This window comes from Scomber japonicus, chromosome 1 (assembly GCF_027409825.1).
Source record: "Scomber japonicus isolate fScoJap1 chromosome 1, fScoJap1.pri, whole genome shotgun sequence".
Classification (NCBI taxonomy): domain Eukaryota; kingdom Metazoa; phylum Chordata; class Actinopteri; order Scombriformes; family Scombridae; genus Scomber; species Scomber japonicus.
This window is the reverse complement of record NC_070578.1, coordinates 34,831,699-34,849,715: the sequence shown is the minus strand read 5'-3', so window position 1 is coordinate 34,849,715 and position 18,017 is coordinate 34,831,699. Positions and strand designations below refer to the sequence as shown.

At 40.1% G+C, this 18,017-nt stretch overlaps 1 protein-coding gene across 3 annotated transcripts in view; it reads left to right on the top strand.

The window, feature by feature from the left end:
• Positions 1-18,017, top strand: part of LOC128383889 (C-myc promoter-binding protein-like) — a 100,953-nt gene that overhangs the window by 30,844 nt on the left and 52,092 nt on the right. For all 3 annotated transcript variants that reach the window (XM_053343575.1, XM_053343638.1, XM_053343509.1), the window contains 9 exons: positions 1-26; positions 4,544-4,713; positions 10,115-10,446; positions 11,945-12,011; positions 12,201-12,259; positions 13,332-13,476; positions 14,720-14,895; positions 15,569-15,669; positions 17,384-17,599. The exon at positions 1-26 is cut by the window's left edge and continues 44 nt beyond it. In XM_053343575.1, the coding sequence (XP_053199550.1) occupies positions 1-26; positions 4,544-4,713; positions 10,115-10,446; positions 11,945-12,011; positions 12,201-12,259; positions 13,332-13,476; positions 14,720-14,895; positions 15,569-15,669; positions 17,384-17,599 (1,292 nt within the window). The remainder of the gene's footprint in view (positions 27-4,543; positions 4,714-10,114; positions 10,447-11,944; positions 12,012-12,200; positions 12,260-13,331; positions 13,477-14,719; positions 14,896-15,568; positions 15,670-17,383; positions 17,600-18,017) is intronic.

Sequence of the window (18,017 nt, the reverse complement as noted above, 5' to 3'; positions counted from 1 at the left end):
AACCAACACAATAGCCTACAAAGCAGGTAAGCCTTTCCTAATCTCATAACTGCCGGTACGCACACACAGATCCAAAATACTGATGTGCACCTCCTGTTCCTGGTGACACAAGATATCAAATAACCATGTTGTCTGTAAATACCATCTCTCCTTCGTCAGTATCTTCTCAAATTACCGGCTTTCTGTGAGAAAAAATCGGAAAATGAGGGTCATTTAAGATGATCAACAAATTGGACCGGTTGTTTTTAAAATGACATTTGAGATAAATCTGTACTGCATTGAACTTGTTGCTTGTTTTTCTCTCTATGACATCTGCCTATCTGCCTAGTCATTTTTTTTTCTGTTTTCCAGAGTGATTTATTTTTATGCTTGGTTTTTCAGAGTCATTTTTTTCCTGATTTTCTGAGTAATTTTTTTCTTTTTTTCGGGCTAACTTTTTTTTCTGAGTTTAGAGGACATTCAAAGCATTGGACACATTCACTCTTTATTGAGAGCTCGATGTAATGGAAGCAAACATGACCTGCTTGTTTAGTTTAATCAAGTTTGATCTGGGTTTAAGACACTAGGAGATTGTCCTGTCTTTAAGTCATATAGATGATATTACTATTAGTTTGTCGACCTTGCGCAGGCACCTGAAGACTTTGCAGTAAATACCGTCTCTCCTTCGTCAGTATCTTCTCAAATTACCGGCTTTGTGTGAGAAAAAATAAGAAAATGACGGTCATTTAGATGATCAACAAATTGGACCGGTTGTACTTAAAAATGACATTTGAGATAAATCTGTACTGCATTGAACTTGTTGCTTGTTTTTCTCTCTATGACATCTGCCTGGTGTTGCAGAAATATCTCTAGCTGAGGAGGGTCTGCTGCAGAGTAAACTGGCTCCTATTGTCCCTGCATGTTCAGGCCTGTTGAAGCATGTTGATACTTCAGATTTTCAGTGATGTGATAACAGTCTGCACAACAATGTTCATCCCCTCTCTAAAAAGGTTTAAACAGTTGCTTTATTGTAAATAGTTATACGATGCTCATTTCACATAACAGTCTTTTTTTCCATTTTGGTGCCAAAAACGCGGACAGAAGACTTGTCATTTTCTGATAACACTGTTGGCTCAGAGAGGCGGTTTTTGGCTCAGCCTTAGATTGGCTCGCTGATGTTTTGTTGTGCATGTCTTGAATATGCAGCAGACTGTGAATGGAGCGATCCTATCTGTGTCTCTCTAATGCTTTAGATGAGTCAGCTCAACAAGCAAAGTTTATTTTCAACATTTCAGGCCAGGGAAAAAAATCCAGCGCTATAGTTTTGGAAACAGACATGTTTTGCAACATCTGAGTCTTGACTGATGCAAAGCTGAGCCAGATAGCTTTGTTTTGTTTTGTTGGTGGGTATCGTTGTTTTCTTCTTCTTTATTTTGGAATTAAAAGGCAAATATGGTAACTCTCCTCATAAAGCAGTGTATGTACTGGATATTCTCTGAGGTGTCAAGAGTACTGAAATACTGTTACTTGATTAAATTTGTACTCAAGTAAAAGTAAAATATAGATCAGTAAAGAAAGTATTCAAAGTAAAACTTACCTTACATGTGCATCCCAGGCAATAAACTGAAAAAGGAAGAGAGGTGTGTCAATCCGCTATATGTCTTGTATATGTAGCTAGAATTGACAATAAAGTGACATTGGCTTTGAAATGTTTAACTATTTCTAGTGATAAAGTAAGGCTGAACAATATGACCAAATTCTCATATCCTGATAGCAATACCTATAACAGTATACCACAGTTTAAATTCATTGAATAAATAGACAACAGAGGAGAGTTGATGATAACTAAACTCATTACAAGGAGACATAATTTAACAATGGTGACTCTCCTCATAAAGCAGTGTATATACCGGATATTCCCAGAGATGTCAAGAGCACTGAAATACTGTTACTTGATTGAATTTGTACTCAAGTAACAGTAAAAAATAGGTTGGTACAGAAAATACTCAAAGTAAAACTTACTTAGTTACTCCCCAAGATTAAGTTACATGTGCATGGGCAATGAACTGAGAAACACAATTTCAATCTGCTGTATGTCTTGTATAATGTAGCTAGAATTGACAATAAAGTGACTATTGATTATGATTTAGTGATAAAGTAAGGCTAAACAATATGACCAAATTCTCATATCCTGATAACAATACCTAACAATAACAATATAGCACATTTTAAATTCATTGAATAAATAGACAACAGTGGAGAGTTGGAGAATTGATGATAACTAAACTCATTAGGAGGAGACATAATTTAACAATGTAATCCACACAGAAGATGGAAAGACTAAATGAAGTCTCACACTGGGTTTGCGGTGCTGGCAGCTTTTTTTTGCTAGCTTGCAATATCCATTAATCATTTTAAAGCACAAATAAATAATTTACTCCTTAATGGATGAATGTACAACTAAAACTAATTGCATTACTTCATTTAAATCATACTTACTCACTTTGATAAAAGAGCAAGTAAACAAAATAGCTTCTTAATTACAGTAACATGAGTATTTATAATCCTTTCCTTCTACCTCTGGATATTCTCCCAGTACAATATTATAGGCTTATTTTAGTAAGGGGAATTGGATGGGACCTCCGGAAATGATACAGTATTGTTGCACCGTTCAGCTTGTTTAACATTTATATACTCTGAACTCAATTGCCTACATGTAATATGAAAAAGGGGGTCAGTTACAGCGATGAACCTACTAAGAATTATCACCAGCTCTGCAGCTCTGTGGGGCTTTGCCGCCTCTTTCAGCTCGTTTTCATGCTTTAAATTACACATTAACAGTACGGCTCAGTCTCACTTCTCTCATCGACTCCACTTCTCAGCAACAGCAGGCAGCTGTTTTTAGCAAACCACCTCACCAGAAACCGCACCAAACAGCCGACAGACAAAGATAGCAACTAGGTGGTGAAGAAAGTGGAACATCGAGCAACTAATGAGCCAGATTTTCTGTCTCAGTTGTAGACAAAAAAACACAGCTGAAATTGATTAATGCTCCTTTGAGGTGTATTAAGATTATTTATTGCAGTTCTATAGTATTGCATTTGAATAGTTACTTCTTACTGTAGTATAAAAGTTGATTGATACTTACTAAATGATATGTTGCTTCAAATATTTGCAGAATAAGAGCCCTAGTGTGTTTTGGCCTACATTACTGTAAATATTCATAAAACAAACAGACATTTTTCCATTTGTCTGCTGGTCAAACAAAGCAGCAAATCGCCTCCATTTCAGCTTCATTTCTGATTTTTGCTATTCTTCTCACACTATGCTTGTGTCCTGTTGGTAAACTGCACATTGAAAGTTTTAATTTTAAGACAATCTGGGTTGTTAAATTCAAGCCAGTTTAATTAGTATGCCTCCAATATGAAATCATAATTAACACATTTGCCTCAATGGGGATTTACAATCATCTATCCTCAGATTGGATTAGGAAAAACTCCCCTGAAAAACCCTTTTAATGTGGGGAAAAATGGAATATACCTCAGGAAGAGAAAGAGAGAGGAGGGATCCTTCTTTTAGGATGGACAGACTTGTGTGTGCAGAAAAGACCAAATAGTAATAAAGCATGGATAAACAGGACTAGAAAGTTATAGATGACATAATTAGAAATGTCAAAGTTGGGGCTAAAGTGTGCTAATCTCACTGGTGGTGTTTAAAAATATAGTGCTAAGGTAGATCAAAATGATGCAGAGAAACATTTTATACATTTTAAATAATCCTTGTTGTGCAAAATTCAACTTTTTCTAAAGGTTTTCCATCACTGCCATTTAACTTGTTATTATGACCAGTCGTCCCCCCCCCCCCGTCTAAACCTGCACATTTATTCTTTAACATTGGAGGAAATAGTCTAATCAAACTATTATACTCTGAATTGGTGACTTAGTCTTGAAAACAGCTTTTGATGAGTTATTCCCTCAGCCAGGCTGTAATTTAACTGCACACTTACAGATGCTTCCTTAATGAATAATTACAGTACATTAGATCATTTTAGTATCTTATCAGACTCCAATGATGCAGCATCTTGGAAGAAATGTTTATTAAAATGTGCACAGCAGTTTATCACCTGCCTGTACATTTAAGTTTTTACTACATTTAACATAATGGGGAGAAAACCTTCTATAAAACATCACAGGTGGTTTAAATGTTTATCACTTGGTGAGAATGGAGTTTCTTTAATTATGCAAAGAAGCTGTTTTAATGTGTACACGAAACAAAATCTACTTAATTGTTTCTCATTTGTGTCCGTTGACAGTGACTAATTAGCCAAAGGCGCGCTCTTAAAACACTAATTACTTATTACGAATCCAGGCGTTTTCTCCTAAAAACACTGACTCCAAGTTGTACATTATCATTGTGATTATAATAGATTTAGTTTCATTTTAAGCTTATTGGACAGGCTGCTTTGCCTCTACATTAGCTCGTAATTGGTAATCACAGAGGGGGGAAGGTCGCACTTAGCAACTAAATTGAGTTCTCTCTCTCTCTCTTTTCTTCCTCCTGTAAGGTTTATTCAGTAGATATCCAGAGGAGGACTATGAGTCATTCCCGCTGCCAGAGTCTGTTCCTCTCTTCTGCCTTCCCATGGGAGCCACGATCGAGTGCTGGCCAGCTAACACCAAATACTCCCTCCCTGTTTTCTCTACCTTCGTCCTGACCGGAGCCTCCGGAGAGAAGGTAAGAATAAATGAAAGGGTAGATTCTTTCTGTCTTTTTCTCTTTCTCTATCAGTAGCATTCATCAGACACAAAATGCTGCCAGCGACTGTTGGACCCCGTCAACAGACTAACTGCCATCTACGCAGCTGGCACGACCACAGACCAAAACCCTACAATGGGGCACAAGAGAAAACCCACAATGCTCTGTATGCCAGGGGAGAAAGTGGGTCAGGCATGTATGTTACTGTCGCCAGGTGAAAATCTTGTAGCTCTATATTTAGGGGTTGTCTGTGGTCTCAACTGAGTATTGCAGCAAATGCATCAACCATAGACTGTACGTTAAAGAAGGGCGTACTAGCGAAGTGTGACGTCCCCCCTTTTGGTTGGCAGTTACCCCTTTTCCACCGAGCTGCAGCCAGTGCTGGTTCGGAGCTAGTGCTAGAGCCAGTGCTCAGTTGGTACTAATCTAAGCAACTCTTACGAACATGTTGCTTTTCCACCAGCAAGGAGCCACGCGATTACGTCACTGTATAACGCCTTTGAAGCACTTCCATGATTCACCAGTGAGAGGCAGCAACATGGCGCAAGGCATCTACCCTGCCGGAAACGAAGACGACAGCTCTGGCGACAAAAAAAAAATATAAAGAATAGCACTTTTAATCAACAAATCTTTAACTCTCTGTAAATGCCACACTAGTCTGCTAATAAACATTAGCCCCGCTAGCCGGTTAATAAATGTTAGGCCCGCTAGCCGGCTAATAAATGTTAACCCCGCTAGCCGGCTAATAAACGTTAGCCCTGCCCCCAGTCCGCTGACATAATCGGTTCTTGCTTTAGACCAGCAAAGAGTTGGTGCTTGCTCTGGCTCCCGTTCTGAGGCTCGGGGCTGGAGCTTTGGCGGTGGAAAAGCAAAGAACCGGTGCTTAGTCAGGCTCTGGCTCTGGCTCCAAACCAGCACCAGCTCCAGCTCGGTGGAAAAGGGGTAATTGGAGCTAATTTGGAGGCAGGACCTTCCCTGATAAGGAGAGCAGGATGTCGCCTTTCACAGTCTGGAAACACTGATGCTCTTCTGTTTAGCAGCAGTAATCAGACTCTAAGGGGTTTTTTGGGGGAGAGATGAGTTTTAAGATGTCATCAGAGCAATTAGCTGCAGGCTCTATTAAAGCCCCTCCTCCTTCACATCCTGCACTTAAATAACACTCTGCCAAGCATCTTTAAAGTGGTATGACTCTCTCTTCCTCTTCCTCCTCTTTCCATCCATCTCTGTCTGCAGTTTTCTCTCAGGTCAAACTGAAGCAGGACAAACAGACTGATAGTTTTATTTTTTAATTCTCTCAGGAGGTTTCCACTCTGAAAAAAAAATAATCTGAATTTATTGGTGAACAGGACTCAGAGTAGAGGTGTAGATTTAGATCTGTCAATCAATCAGTCAGCTTTCATACAGGTTAATGTAGTTCAAGGTGATTGACAAGCTGATAATAAGACACATGTAGACTGAGGGCAGCAAAGACAAGGAACAATAGATCAATTACAAAGATCAAAGGAAAAGAAAAAAATGATAAAGTTAAAAAAAAAGACAAAACAAAAGTAAAATGGAGTGAAAGAGATAAAGTTTAATTAAAAAAAAGCTAGACTAAAAGTATGTTAAAAAAGAGATTAAAAAGACAAAAGAAACAAATGAAATAGATACGAAGATAAAACTTACTGAATAATAAAAAATAAATATAGAATAACAAAATACAATAGAACAAAAATCGTAAAACATAAAAACAAATTAAATAAAAATAGAATAAAAAGACTATATACAATTCTTAATCAAGTTCAGGTTGATTTTATTCTATTTTACAGCTATTGACAGCTTGATTGATACCCTGCTGAGTGTAAAATTCAAAGTTGCTCTAGTTGGTTACTCTGTTCATTGTGTGTGTGTGTGTGTGTGTGTGTGGGCACAAAATTAGCAAGTAATTGGTTGATTTCCTTTACTCACTGGCCAAAAGAACAATGTTAATCTATTAATTACAATTTGACTATTTATTAGCCATTTGGCTGGAGGACAAAAAAGTTAATTTTGTATGTATTTGTGTGTGTGTGTGTGTGTGTCTGTCTTCATACTGCAGCAGCATCCTCACTGCGCTGTCTGCTGATCAATGAGACGACCCAGCAGACGTGTAATGTGAATGTGAATGAATGTGAGCAGCTGCCCCTCCCCAAACTAAGCTCAGCATGCACAGTCCTGCAGGTTACCAACATCTCACTTTGAATGTGTGGAGTGATTCAGCATGTATGAAGCAACTCAGTGAAACCATCCTGCTAAACTGACTGAATGAGGCATAAACACACACACATACACAGACAGACAGAGGGCCTCCCTGCTGGACTGCTCTGTGTGTTTGGAGAGTGGTCCAGTTGGGATGAGGCTCGTGTTGACACATATCAGTGAATTATGTGGTGAGACACAATTGTGATCAAAAACAAATAACACCCAAATCCTGCTGATGTTTAGATAACAGCAGCTCTGCTTGAACAAGGCCAGTTAGGGGTCAGGAGCGATCACCGGTGCCAAACCGTCCGTGGTCTGCTGCTGAGTCAAGTTAGTGTGTGCACAGGTGTATGTGTGTGTGTGTGTGCGTGCAGGCCTGCTGTAGCACATGCAGGGGGATGTTTGGTGAGGACAGTGTGTATGCTGACTTGTGTTTTACCGGCCAAGGTCGGAGAGAGAATCAGTAGGACACTCTGGCGCTCTGCAGACTCCATGTTTAACTGAGAAGTCACTTGTTGACCCATGTGCACGCACACACACACATATACGCACAGACATGCACACACCAGCACAGACACAAACGCACACATATACGCACAGACATACAGTACACACACACACGTAAGCATGCACACACACACTAGTACACACACATACAAGAACACACACACGCACACACACACACACACAAGCATGCAGCAGACACACACACACAAGCAGACACACACACAAGCATGCACATACACACACAAGCATGCACATACACACACACACACACACACACACACACACACACACACACATATCAGTGCCTTCCTACTCTTTTGAGAGCAGAAAGGCTTCACCTCTTTACATACACGCTTTAATTGACTTAAACTTTCACATTCATCAGTTTAAAGGCAGTTCAAACAAAGACGTGGGGTTCATGGGTCCCTTTTGGGGTGAAATTTAAAATCTGACCCACACAGGAGGCCGAGCTCAGCCAGCCAGCCAGCCAGCCAGCAGATAAGCCGGTTAGCTTTGATGTGTGCATGAATTGGGAAAGACTCAAATTTCCAGGAAGCGGAGGGGATTCATTCAGCCTAACGCTGCTACTGGCTCAGCAGACCGCTGTTTGTTTGGCCACAGCTGGCACTCACTCATATTGATATTCAATAAAGTTTAAACGATGGTGTGCTGTACTTATTTTATTCCCACGCTTATTAATGTTTCCATCTATTTCAGAGGGCATGGATGATTCAGAGTGCTGCATAGAGGTTTCTAAACTGTCTGCTTCTTTTCAGTTTATTCGGCCTTTTCATCTGTCGGTTTGTTCTTGTACTTCTGTGTTTCCCGTGGCAACCAATAGGAATTTTAGACTTTGAGAAAGATGATATTTGGGGCAAGCGAGCACATTTTCACTTCTTTAACCCTCCTGTTGTCCTCGAGTCAACGAAGGAAGGGAGTAAGAAGGAAGGATGGATGGAATGGACGTAGAAGGAAGGAAGGAAGGAAGGAAGGAAGGGAAGGAAGAAGGGCGGGAAGAAGGAAGGATGGAGCGGAGGAAGAAGGAATGAAAGGAGGGTGGGAGGAAGGAAAAGAGGAAAGGAAAGAAGGAAGGAAAGTAGGAGGAAGGGAGGAAAGAAGGAAGGAGGGAGGGAAGAAGGAAAGGAGGAAAGGAAGGAAGGAAGGACAGAAGGGAGGAAGGAAGGAAGGACGGACGGAAGGAAGGAAAGAAGGAAAGAAGGAACAGTCAAAACAGACGGGGTCAATTTAACCCTGGAGGATGACAGGAAGGTTAAAGGGATGTTTTGAGGGTTAAGACTTAGTTAGAATTAGGTTAAGGTGTAAGGATCAGTGTTGGGGAACGTTACTTTTAAAATTAACTGATTACATTACATCATTACCCTCTGAGAAAGTAACTCATTAGAGTTACCGAAAATGAAAAACCCCTTTATGATTCCTTGTGCATCTTGTTTTAGTCAAGACCTCCTTTTAAATATAATGACTCTACCATCATCACACACATCCAAGTCTGGCTCATAATCTGTAAATCTTTACACTAATAGCAGCTCGTTATTGTACTCCAGTGGCTTCTCAAACATAAGCCCACATACAAGTAATAAAACTACACACCTCCTCCATCACTGCAACAGGACAACTTGCATGTTACTATAATGTTCTTACTCTTGTTTCCTCTCATAAAATCAAAATAATGTGACTATTTCCACAAAGTGAAAGCTGTCCCATCTGAGCTGCCATACACACATGCAGTGATATAACTGTGGCACGTAGCCAGGTGCCTGCCTGCCAAAAAAGTAGTAACGGTGTGAATTTGTGGTGAATTTTCTTTTTTTGGGGTGAAAAGGTAGCAACAGGAATAGCTTGTTAAAAAATAACCCTAACTCTGCCTTTTTGAAAATGTAATTAAACAACCGAGTACTTAAATTGCAGACCTAATGTGTTACTAAGGTTACTCCTTACATCAAAAAAAGTAATCCATGTACTATAATGTGTTACTTAACCTTCCTGTCGTCCTCCCGGGTCAAAATGACCCGTCTGTTTTGACTGTTCCTCCCTTCCTCCCTTCCTTCCTTTCTTTCTTTCTTTCTTTCTTGCTTCTGTCCTTCCTCCCCCCTACCTTCCTCTTTGTTCTTCTCTTTCCTTCCTCCATCCCCCTTTCTTCTTTCTTTCTTTCCTCCCTCCCTCCTACCTTCCTTCCTTACTCACTTCTTTCCTCCATCCTTCCTTCCTCCCTGCCTTCTTTCCTTTACTCCCTTCCTTCCTTCTTTCCTTTACTCCCTCCCTCCCTCCCTCCCTCCCTCCCTTCTTCCTCCCTTCCTTCCTTGACTGGAACACAACAGGAGGTTTAATAATGCATTACCCCCCACTAACCCTAACCCTAACCCCAACACTGGTTAGGATAAGGAAATACAATGTATAAAAGTGTCAGTTCATAAATGTATAATGTAAGTCCACCACCACCACCATAAACACAGAAAATACAGGAAATATGTACACAAAATCTAACATGAATTATTAAGCTGTTTTCTTTTCTATATTTTTAATACTGCATACACACTTCCTGTATTTTCTGGTTGTATTCTAATAAAGTGACTGAGAAATAATTCTATATGTTCATTATAGCATTACTAAAACAATAAATCTCTCCTGTTTTCAGGTGTACGGTGCCGCCATTCAGTTCTACGAGCCCTTCCCACCGGAGTGTCTGACCGATCAGCAGCGCTCCCAGCTGGGTCTCCTAAACCCAGATCCCCACAAAGCCTCCCCCTCCTCTTCCTCATCCTCCTCCTCTTTATCCTCCTCTTCCTCCTCCAACACTACATCTGCTGCCACCAGCGGCAACACCACCACCACCACCCCTCGCTCTGTCCACACCAACAAGTGTATCTGCCTGCTGTCCCACTGGCCCTTCTTCGATGCTTTCCGCAAGTTCCTCACATTCCTCTATCGCTACTCCATCTCCGGCCCTCACGCGCTGCCCATCGAGAAGTGAGTCTCCTATGTTTTGTCTTTAACTTTGAGCATTGTATATTCTGTCTTCTTTCCTGATGAAAGGCTGCATTACTTTCTGAATTTTTAATGATTCCTCAAACAGAAATATATTAACCTCACTAAATTAAACCTGCAGTGTGGAGCATTTGCATATAAATGAATGTGTGTTACGTTCAGGTCCTTACCAAATGGGTTTATACAATGCTGATGAAGCGCCAGGTAAATCTCTCTCTGTATTATACTGAGGGTTTAAATCTGGTGTTGGTGGCGATTTTCACACACTGGCCAGATGAGAGTAAACTATTCATGTCCAGCTGGCCGAGCGGTTGACTTCCTGTTAGCCTTCTGCTAACCTGAATGAGGGATAAAGTAATTAAATCCTGCAGTTCTTCTAGACTTCCCAAATGTTATCGGACTAAATGGATTAAATTCTGGTAGTGAAACGAGTCATTTTGTGGGGCTTATGCGACGCTCTCAAAACTATTTATCCACTATTTCACAGCCACAGCAGTAGCGGCAAAGTAAGCAAGCGTTAACAGTGTTTTTGTAATTCCTCTCACTGCCAGAAGAGGGAGACAAAAATCCTGCACCTGTCACCTTTAAACGAAATATAAACAGTTTTGATGTTCATTTCGACTTTCAAATCCATAATTACAATACAAGGTCAGCCAATAATCCCCTCCCCACCTTTACCTGGACAACTTTAATTACATTTTCAATTAGATTCAGAGATCCTTTCTGTTTGAACTGATTACCAGTTCATATTAGAAACTCTACCAAATTATCCATGCTCTTCTCTCTGGATCAATTAAGTAATGCAGCATCATAACCGCTCTTGTTACACTTGTAACGCCTTAGTTTTTTAATATTTATACTCTGATGTTTACTGTAAATGTGATACAGTAGTTTGTTTCATACCTACAATGGAAACATATTAGTGTTTTTAACCCTTTACATACTGTTCATATTCTGACTCATAATTAGTCTCTACACCAATTCACATTCATAAATTCCCCATCAGTCAGACATTTTATGAACATTTTATAGAATATGATGAATACAGCAACAGGCCTATCAACTACACACCCACCCAAAAAATGCATTTTATTTCTATTTTTCTATATATGTGGGTCACATTAGGAAAAGTCTGGTTAAAAGAAATGTGTAAAGGATGTTTTTACAACTCTGAAATGTAAAAATTTAACCCTGAACAGTATGTAAGGGTTAAGATATCTTCTCTTTTTAGGAAGTAGGAAGGAAAATTAAATGTTCACCAATTATTAAAGTCAGTCATCAATTGTGTTTTTTCAGTTATTTTGGATTCGTACTTGACATTTCCCCTGTTAAGTGATAAATGAAAGAATATTCATGCTTTTCATGTTTTACTGCCTGCTCACAACTCGTACCTGTCTAACACTGGAGCACTGACGGATTATTCAGCCGCCCACTGCTGTTATTTTTGGCCTCACATTCCCTTAATTCTTCTTCCTCACAGGCACATCTCTCATTTTATGCACAAAGTTCCCTTCCCTTCCTCTCAGAGGCCTCGCATCCTGGTGCAGGTAAGTTTAGCTTTCCAGAGTTGGTTGTGTTGCATAATGGTGCATGTTAGAACTGAGTAATTATCATTTTTGCAGAGGATAGTGTTGCCTGTGGGTTAGTTAGTTCCTCCTCCGTTACACAGCAGATGAAGTACAGACATGTTGTGCTCGGTTGTTTTTTTTATCTCACCTTCTGGCTTTTTTCGACAGCTTTCCCCTCATGACAGCCTGATGTTGAGCCAGCCAGTGTCTTCTCCTTTACCGCTCAGGTAAAAGCAGCAAAAGAGAAAGTTTTTCCAAGTTTCACATTCAGAACCTCCAGAAACTCTTCAAACGTTGAGAGAATCATTGTAAGGCTGGTTTGCGTGATACAGGTCTGAAATACTGTATCAAGTTAAGCTTCATTCATACACTTGAAATAGAAAGCCAGAAAAGACTTCGCTTTGGAGCACATTATAATAAATAAATAAAAATAACAATGATAATAATAATAATAATAATAATAACTTTATTTATACAGCACTTTTCAAAACAATCAGACTGGGCGGCTGTGGCTCAGGAGGTAGAGCGGTCGTCCTCCAATTGGAAGGACTCCTCCAGTCCACATGTCGATGTGTCCTTGGGCAAGACACTTAACCCCAAATTGCTCGCGTTGCTGTGCCAACGGTGTATGAATGTGAATGAATGGTTAAATTCCCCCCTGATGAGCTCCTGCCATCAGTGTATGAATGTGTGTGAATGGGTGAATGAGTTGTAATGTAAAGCGCTTTGAGTGGTTGTGAAGACTAGAAAGGCGCTATATAAGTACAGTCCATATACCATTTACTGAAAGCCATACAAACACATAATAAAAGCACAAGTAAATAATGAATGAAATGAAAAAATGAATGTTAACATTATATTATTGTGTTTTAAACATACATATCAAACATGCAAAACATGATAATAAATAAAGAGAGACAAATCCCCCTAAAAAAAGGGAAAAAGGAACTAAAGTCTCAGCTTTTGGGATCTTATTTTTAAGGAAGTCCATGAATGTTCCTCTTCTCAAAATCCTTAGATGTTCCCTTTAATACAAATTTGAACTTTTCCATAGATAACAAACTTGAAATGCCTTTTAGCGATTGCTTCATGAATATAACTTTCTTCCAAGAATCTTTTATAACAAGACATTCCCATGAATCCCTTTACCTTCGTTACATTTAATGCTCTGATCTGAGATGTTTGGATTGAACCTTGTTTAGCTTTTTTTGTACGACATCACAGATATATTGTGTGTTATATTGTGTGTATAGTATGATTTCTGTTGTTAACTTTTACATTTTTTGTTTTTGTCTGTAGCGGCGGTCGGTTTTCCACGCTGCTCCAGAACCTCGGACCAGAGAACGCCGTCACCCTGCTGGTGTTCGCTGTCACTGAACATAAGATCCTGGTTCACTCGTTACGACCCGCCGTGCTCACCAGCGTCACTGAAGCTTTGGTGTCTGTAAGTTATCGCCTGACTTCTCATCATCCAATCGGCGGTCTATTTATCTCTCCTTCACCATATTTACTTCCTTCTTCATGCTGCTACCTTGTTGTTTGTTATATTAGAGCCCGACCAATATATCGGCACCTGGTATTATCGGCCAATATTTACTTAAAAATGTAATATCGGGAAGTATCGGTGTCGGGTTTTTATAACCGGTGTTTGTTCTACAGGTTTCAGCATTTCCGAACCTGCATGAATGCAGCATGGGACGTTTACCGGCGCATGCTTGATGACGTATAACTAACCCTAACCCTGGAAAGCCATGTTGCATTTATGTATGCATCCAGTGGGGCATCACAATAGAATTAGTCATAATGTGTCAATTCCACAATAGGAAATATGTTATGTTGTTACCTAACAGTTTTGGTATAAAAAGCCTGCATATATCGGTATCAGAAATTAAGAGTTGGGGAATATCGGAATATCGGCAGAAAAGTCAATATCGAGCATCCCTAGTTTCTTTTAAACTTGTATTTAAGTTTAGTATATGCATGCGTATTTTTTTCTGCTTTTTTAAATTCAGTTTTGTTAATTAAAGTTTGTTAAACTGTATAATATCATGGCCTCCATTACAAATCTTTGTCACAGGCGTTTAAAAACCATATTTGAGGCATCATTACAAAAAAAAGTTTATATTCTGTAAAAAAATGTTTGTTTATGTATATAGTCTGTATATATATAAACACACTTTTTTTGTAATGATCCCCTAAATGTGGTTTTCATAAGATATATAATGGAGGTATTATCGGCCAATATATCGATAATGGAATTTTTTAACTTCCTAATATGGGCATCAGCATTCGTCCCAAAAATCTAGTATCAGTTGAGCCCTAGTAAATATAATCATCTTTCCTTTACATTTACTGAACTGCTGCAATAATAGTTATTAACGTCTTATAGCAATAATTACTGTGTGGTTGTAACCCTAACCCACCCGTTGTGGAAAAGTCAGTGAAATTCCTGCTTTGTGTGGGAGACGAGGGAATGCAGATGTGAAGCAGAAAACTTTTCCAACCAGTTTAATTTATGTCATCATGATGTAGTTTTAAGAGACTGATAACCTGTTTGAGATAACACGAATAAATCAGCAACATATAACATCTTTTAGTCATAGAAGTATTTTAACTTGATAGTGGCTCATCATGTGGCGTCTTTTTCTCACCTTCACCCTCCTCCTCGTCTTCTTCCTCTTCCTCAGATGATCTTTCCTTTCCACTGGCCGTGCCCGTATATCCCTCTGTGCCCCTTAGCGCTGGCTGATGTGTTGAGCGCCCCCTGCCCGTTCATCGTTGGAGTGGACTCTCGATACTTTGACCTTTACGACCCCCCTCCAGATGTGAGCTGCGTGGACCTGGACACAAACACCATCTTCCAGTGAGCACAAAAAGTTTAAAATGTGCACAACTTGGTGTCACTTCACTTTTCAGTCAACTTGTGTGTGTGTGTGTGTGTGTGTGTGTGTGTGTGTGTGTGTCTGTGTCTGTGTGTGTGTGTGTGTGTGTGTGTGTGTGTGTGTGTGAGGTTAACCACCACAGAGCAGTAAGCAGCACATAGACTGTGCAGCATTCCAGCTAAGAGTTCAACAGTGTTGCATTTGCTGCAACATGTTTTTTTCCCCAGCGACCACAAAACTACCACATCATGACTTTCTAAGTTTAGATATCAGGCCATTTTTCCTTAAAGCTTGGGTGGAAATGGTTATTTTTGTAGTGTCAGTCTTGTTTTAATATGAGGAGAATGCAATTTTCTGGTGTGTCAGGTAAGGTCAGTAATGGTTCACATCATTTTTGGCCTCATTACCAGCCAGACGCAGCGTTAGGGTGGTCTGAACTCCCTCCGGGGGCCGACCGCAGTGCATGTTGGTTTTGGCCTCTCTCTCTCTCTCTCTCTCTCTCTCTCTCTCTCTCTCTCTCTCTCTCTCTCTCTCTCTCTCTCTCTCTCTCTCTCTCTCTCTCTCTCTCTCTCTCTCTCTCTCTCTCTCTCTCTCTCTCTCTCTACACGTCTCTCTCTCCAGAGCTCAGAGTACTGTATGCTTCTGCTTTTCCAGTAATGAAGATAAGCGAGCCCTCACATGGAAGATCCTGCCAAAGAAAGCCTGTAAAAACCTAATGAATGTGCTGAGCAATCTGTACCAGCAGCTGATTGACGGTGAGTACTCGACTGGTGGAAACCACGACTATTAAAAATGTATCAGTTTGATTTTGTTGTATTATTACTGGTCCAATCTTTCAGGTACTGTAAAAACCAGGGTATAAGACGCACCTTTAACACAATATTTTTTTCATTTTAAAGTGGTATGTGTCTCATACACCAGTGTGTCCTATATAACAGTAAAATACAGAGAGAGGTTGGATCTTGATATGATTATAAATATGTAAACGGCCATCCACACCAAGAGCAATAACTATCACTATAATGATGATGATGTGAGTGTCCACACTTATGAACTATAACATTCTATAAACAGCAGAGTAAAGCGCATGCTGCGTGCTCCAGCTGTTTCAGCAGCTAATGAAAATAAACTACAGATGACCCGTTAATGCTGTATACAGAAAAATGATTGTGTTTTGAGCAGAAGTATTTCAGGACACTAGTTGCTGTGATGCATCAATATTTACAAACCAAAGTGATGTTGAAGCGAGACTCTGGTGCAGTAGTCTATTTGAGTACAGCGACAGCTCTGATGAAGAGTTTTTGGGACTCGATTAAGCACACAGCTACACACTGTATCAAATATGTAAAGTTACTGTGTTCTTTTAAAAGGTTTAATTGAAACTCAGCCTAACCCGAACCCAGTCTGAGTGAATACACAGGTCCAGTTCATTTAAGCAAATCATTACTAACCCTAACCCATCAACCATTAACCCAACACACTGTTTCAGGTATAATATGTGTGTGTTTTTTTAAAGTATATTTTTGGGGCTTTTTGCCTTTATTCTACAGGTTAGTAGAGAGAGAGACAGGAAATGGGAGGCAGAGAGGGGGGGCAATGATACGCAGGATAGGACCGCTCGGTGCGGGATTCAAATCGGGGTCGCCCGCAGTGAGGACTATAGCCTCAACACATGGGGCGGGTGCTCTACCCACTGAGCTAAACACCGCCACATATGTGTGTTTTATTGCATTTCAAATAAAAGTAAATTGAAAGTTTTGGAACTGGATTAAAAGTAAAAAAAATGCAACCTCAGACTGCATTACTTCTGTATCTTTACTGATATTCAATGTAATCAAATGTAAAAGAAGATATATGGCTAATTAAGACCCTCGCAGAGTCCGTTATGCTTCATTCATCATCTTTAGTTCTGGACTGGACTGTTTTATTCTATTGTCTGTACAATTAGTCTTTTATTCAATCTGCACTGTTCTGCTCTCTGTATAACAAATTGAAAGCCAGCGATAATCCCATCACAGCATCGTTTTCTAATTAGCCGTCTGCCCCGCCGTAGCGCTCATTGTATTGTACTCAACTTTCTCCGCTGTTTCGAGGAGCAGGCTCACTGGGAAACCATGAAACTTGCTGCTTATTGAGCTGTGGAAATTGAATGAATGAATTTTCTAATTCAGTGAAGTTGAAAATCTGCCCAGTCCCTGCCAGAGAAGTGCTGAATATTGATACCTCTGCCAGAGGTTTTAGTTGAGACCCTAAAGCCTCAGGGAGCTCTGGAGAAACTTGGGTATCAACTGGGAGCTTATTTATCCTAATCATAAAATTCCTATCCTAATCTGAATATTTACTAAAGCACCTAAAGCTGTAAATAGGCCTAAAAACAAATCATGCCACCATCTCAACATTAATCTCAGTTTAAAGTGATGATTCAATCTTTACGTTGATTCTGATCGCTGCTTCTTTATGTGTCTTCAGGTCAGCACCGGCCCGATGGACTGCTGGAGCTGAGCATGAGCGAGTCATCTGAGCTGAGCTGCGGGAAAAGCCTCCACGCGGTGGAGCTGGAGATCCAGGAAGCCTTCCTGCGCTTCATGGCGGCCATTTTGAAGGGTTACCGCTCTTTCTTGCGACCTATCACGCAGGCTCCTTCTGAGAAAGCCACGGACGCTAGCTCGCTTTTTGACTTGCAAGGTATGTGAGATATTGTCACTGTGAGCACGTGTAGAGGAAAAAACACAGAAACTAAACTAAGCGAATCGGTCCGTGTGCTGCAGGTCAGCTGGATAACGAACTCACACAGGAAACAGAGTGAAAGGATTAATCCAGCTGTTGTTTTTCCCACAAACCTCCTCAAACTTTTCACACTGGAACAATATCAAGTCCACTATTGACTCCAGTCACACAAACTATTTTTTATTCTCTACAGAAGAAATTATTCTGATGATTTCCACCAAAGTGTTTACATGATCGCAGATGGTTTGACTGGTTTCCTGTTTTCAACACCAGCGATGAGAAACATTGTGTACAAGACTAAATCCAGCTGGTGTACAATAGACCTTTAAGAGAGGGAGAGTTTTTAAAAACAGAGAGATGGGAGAGAATTATGAAG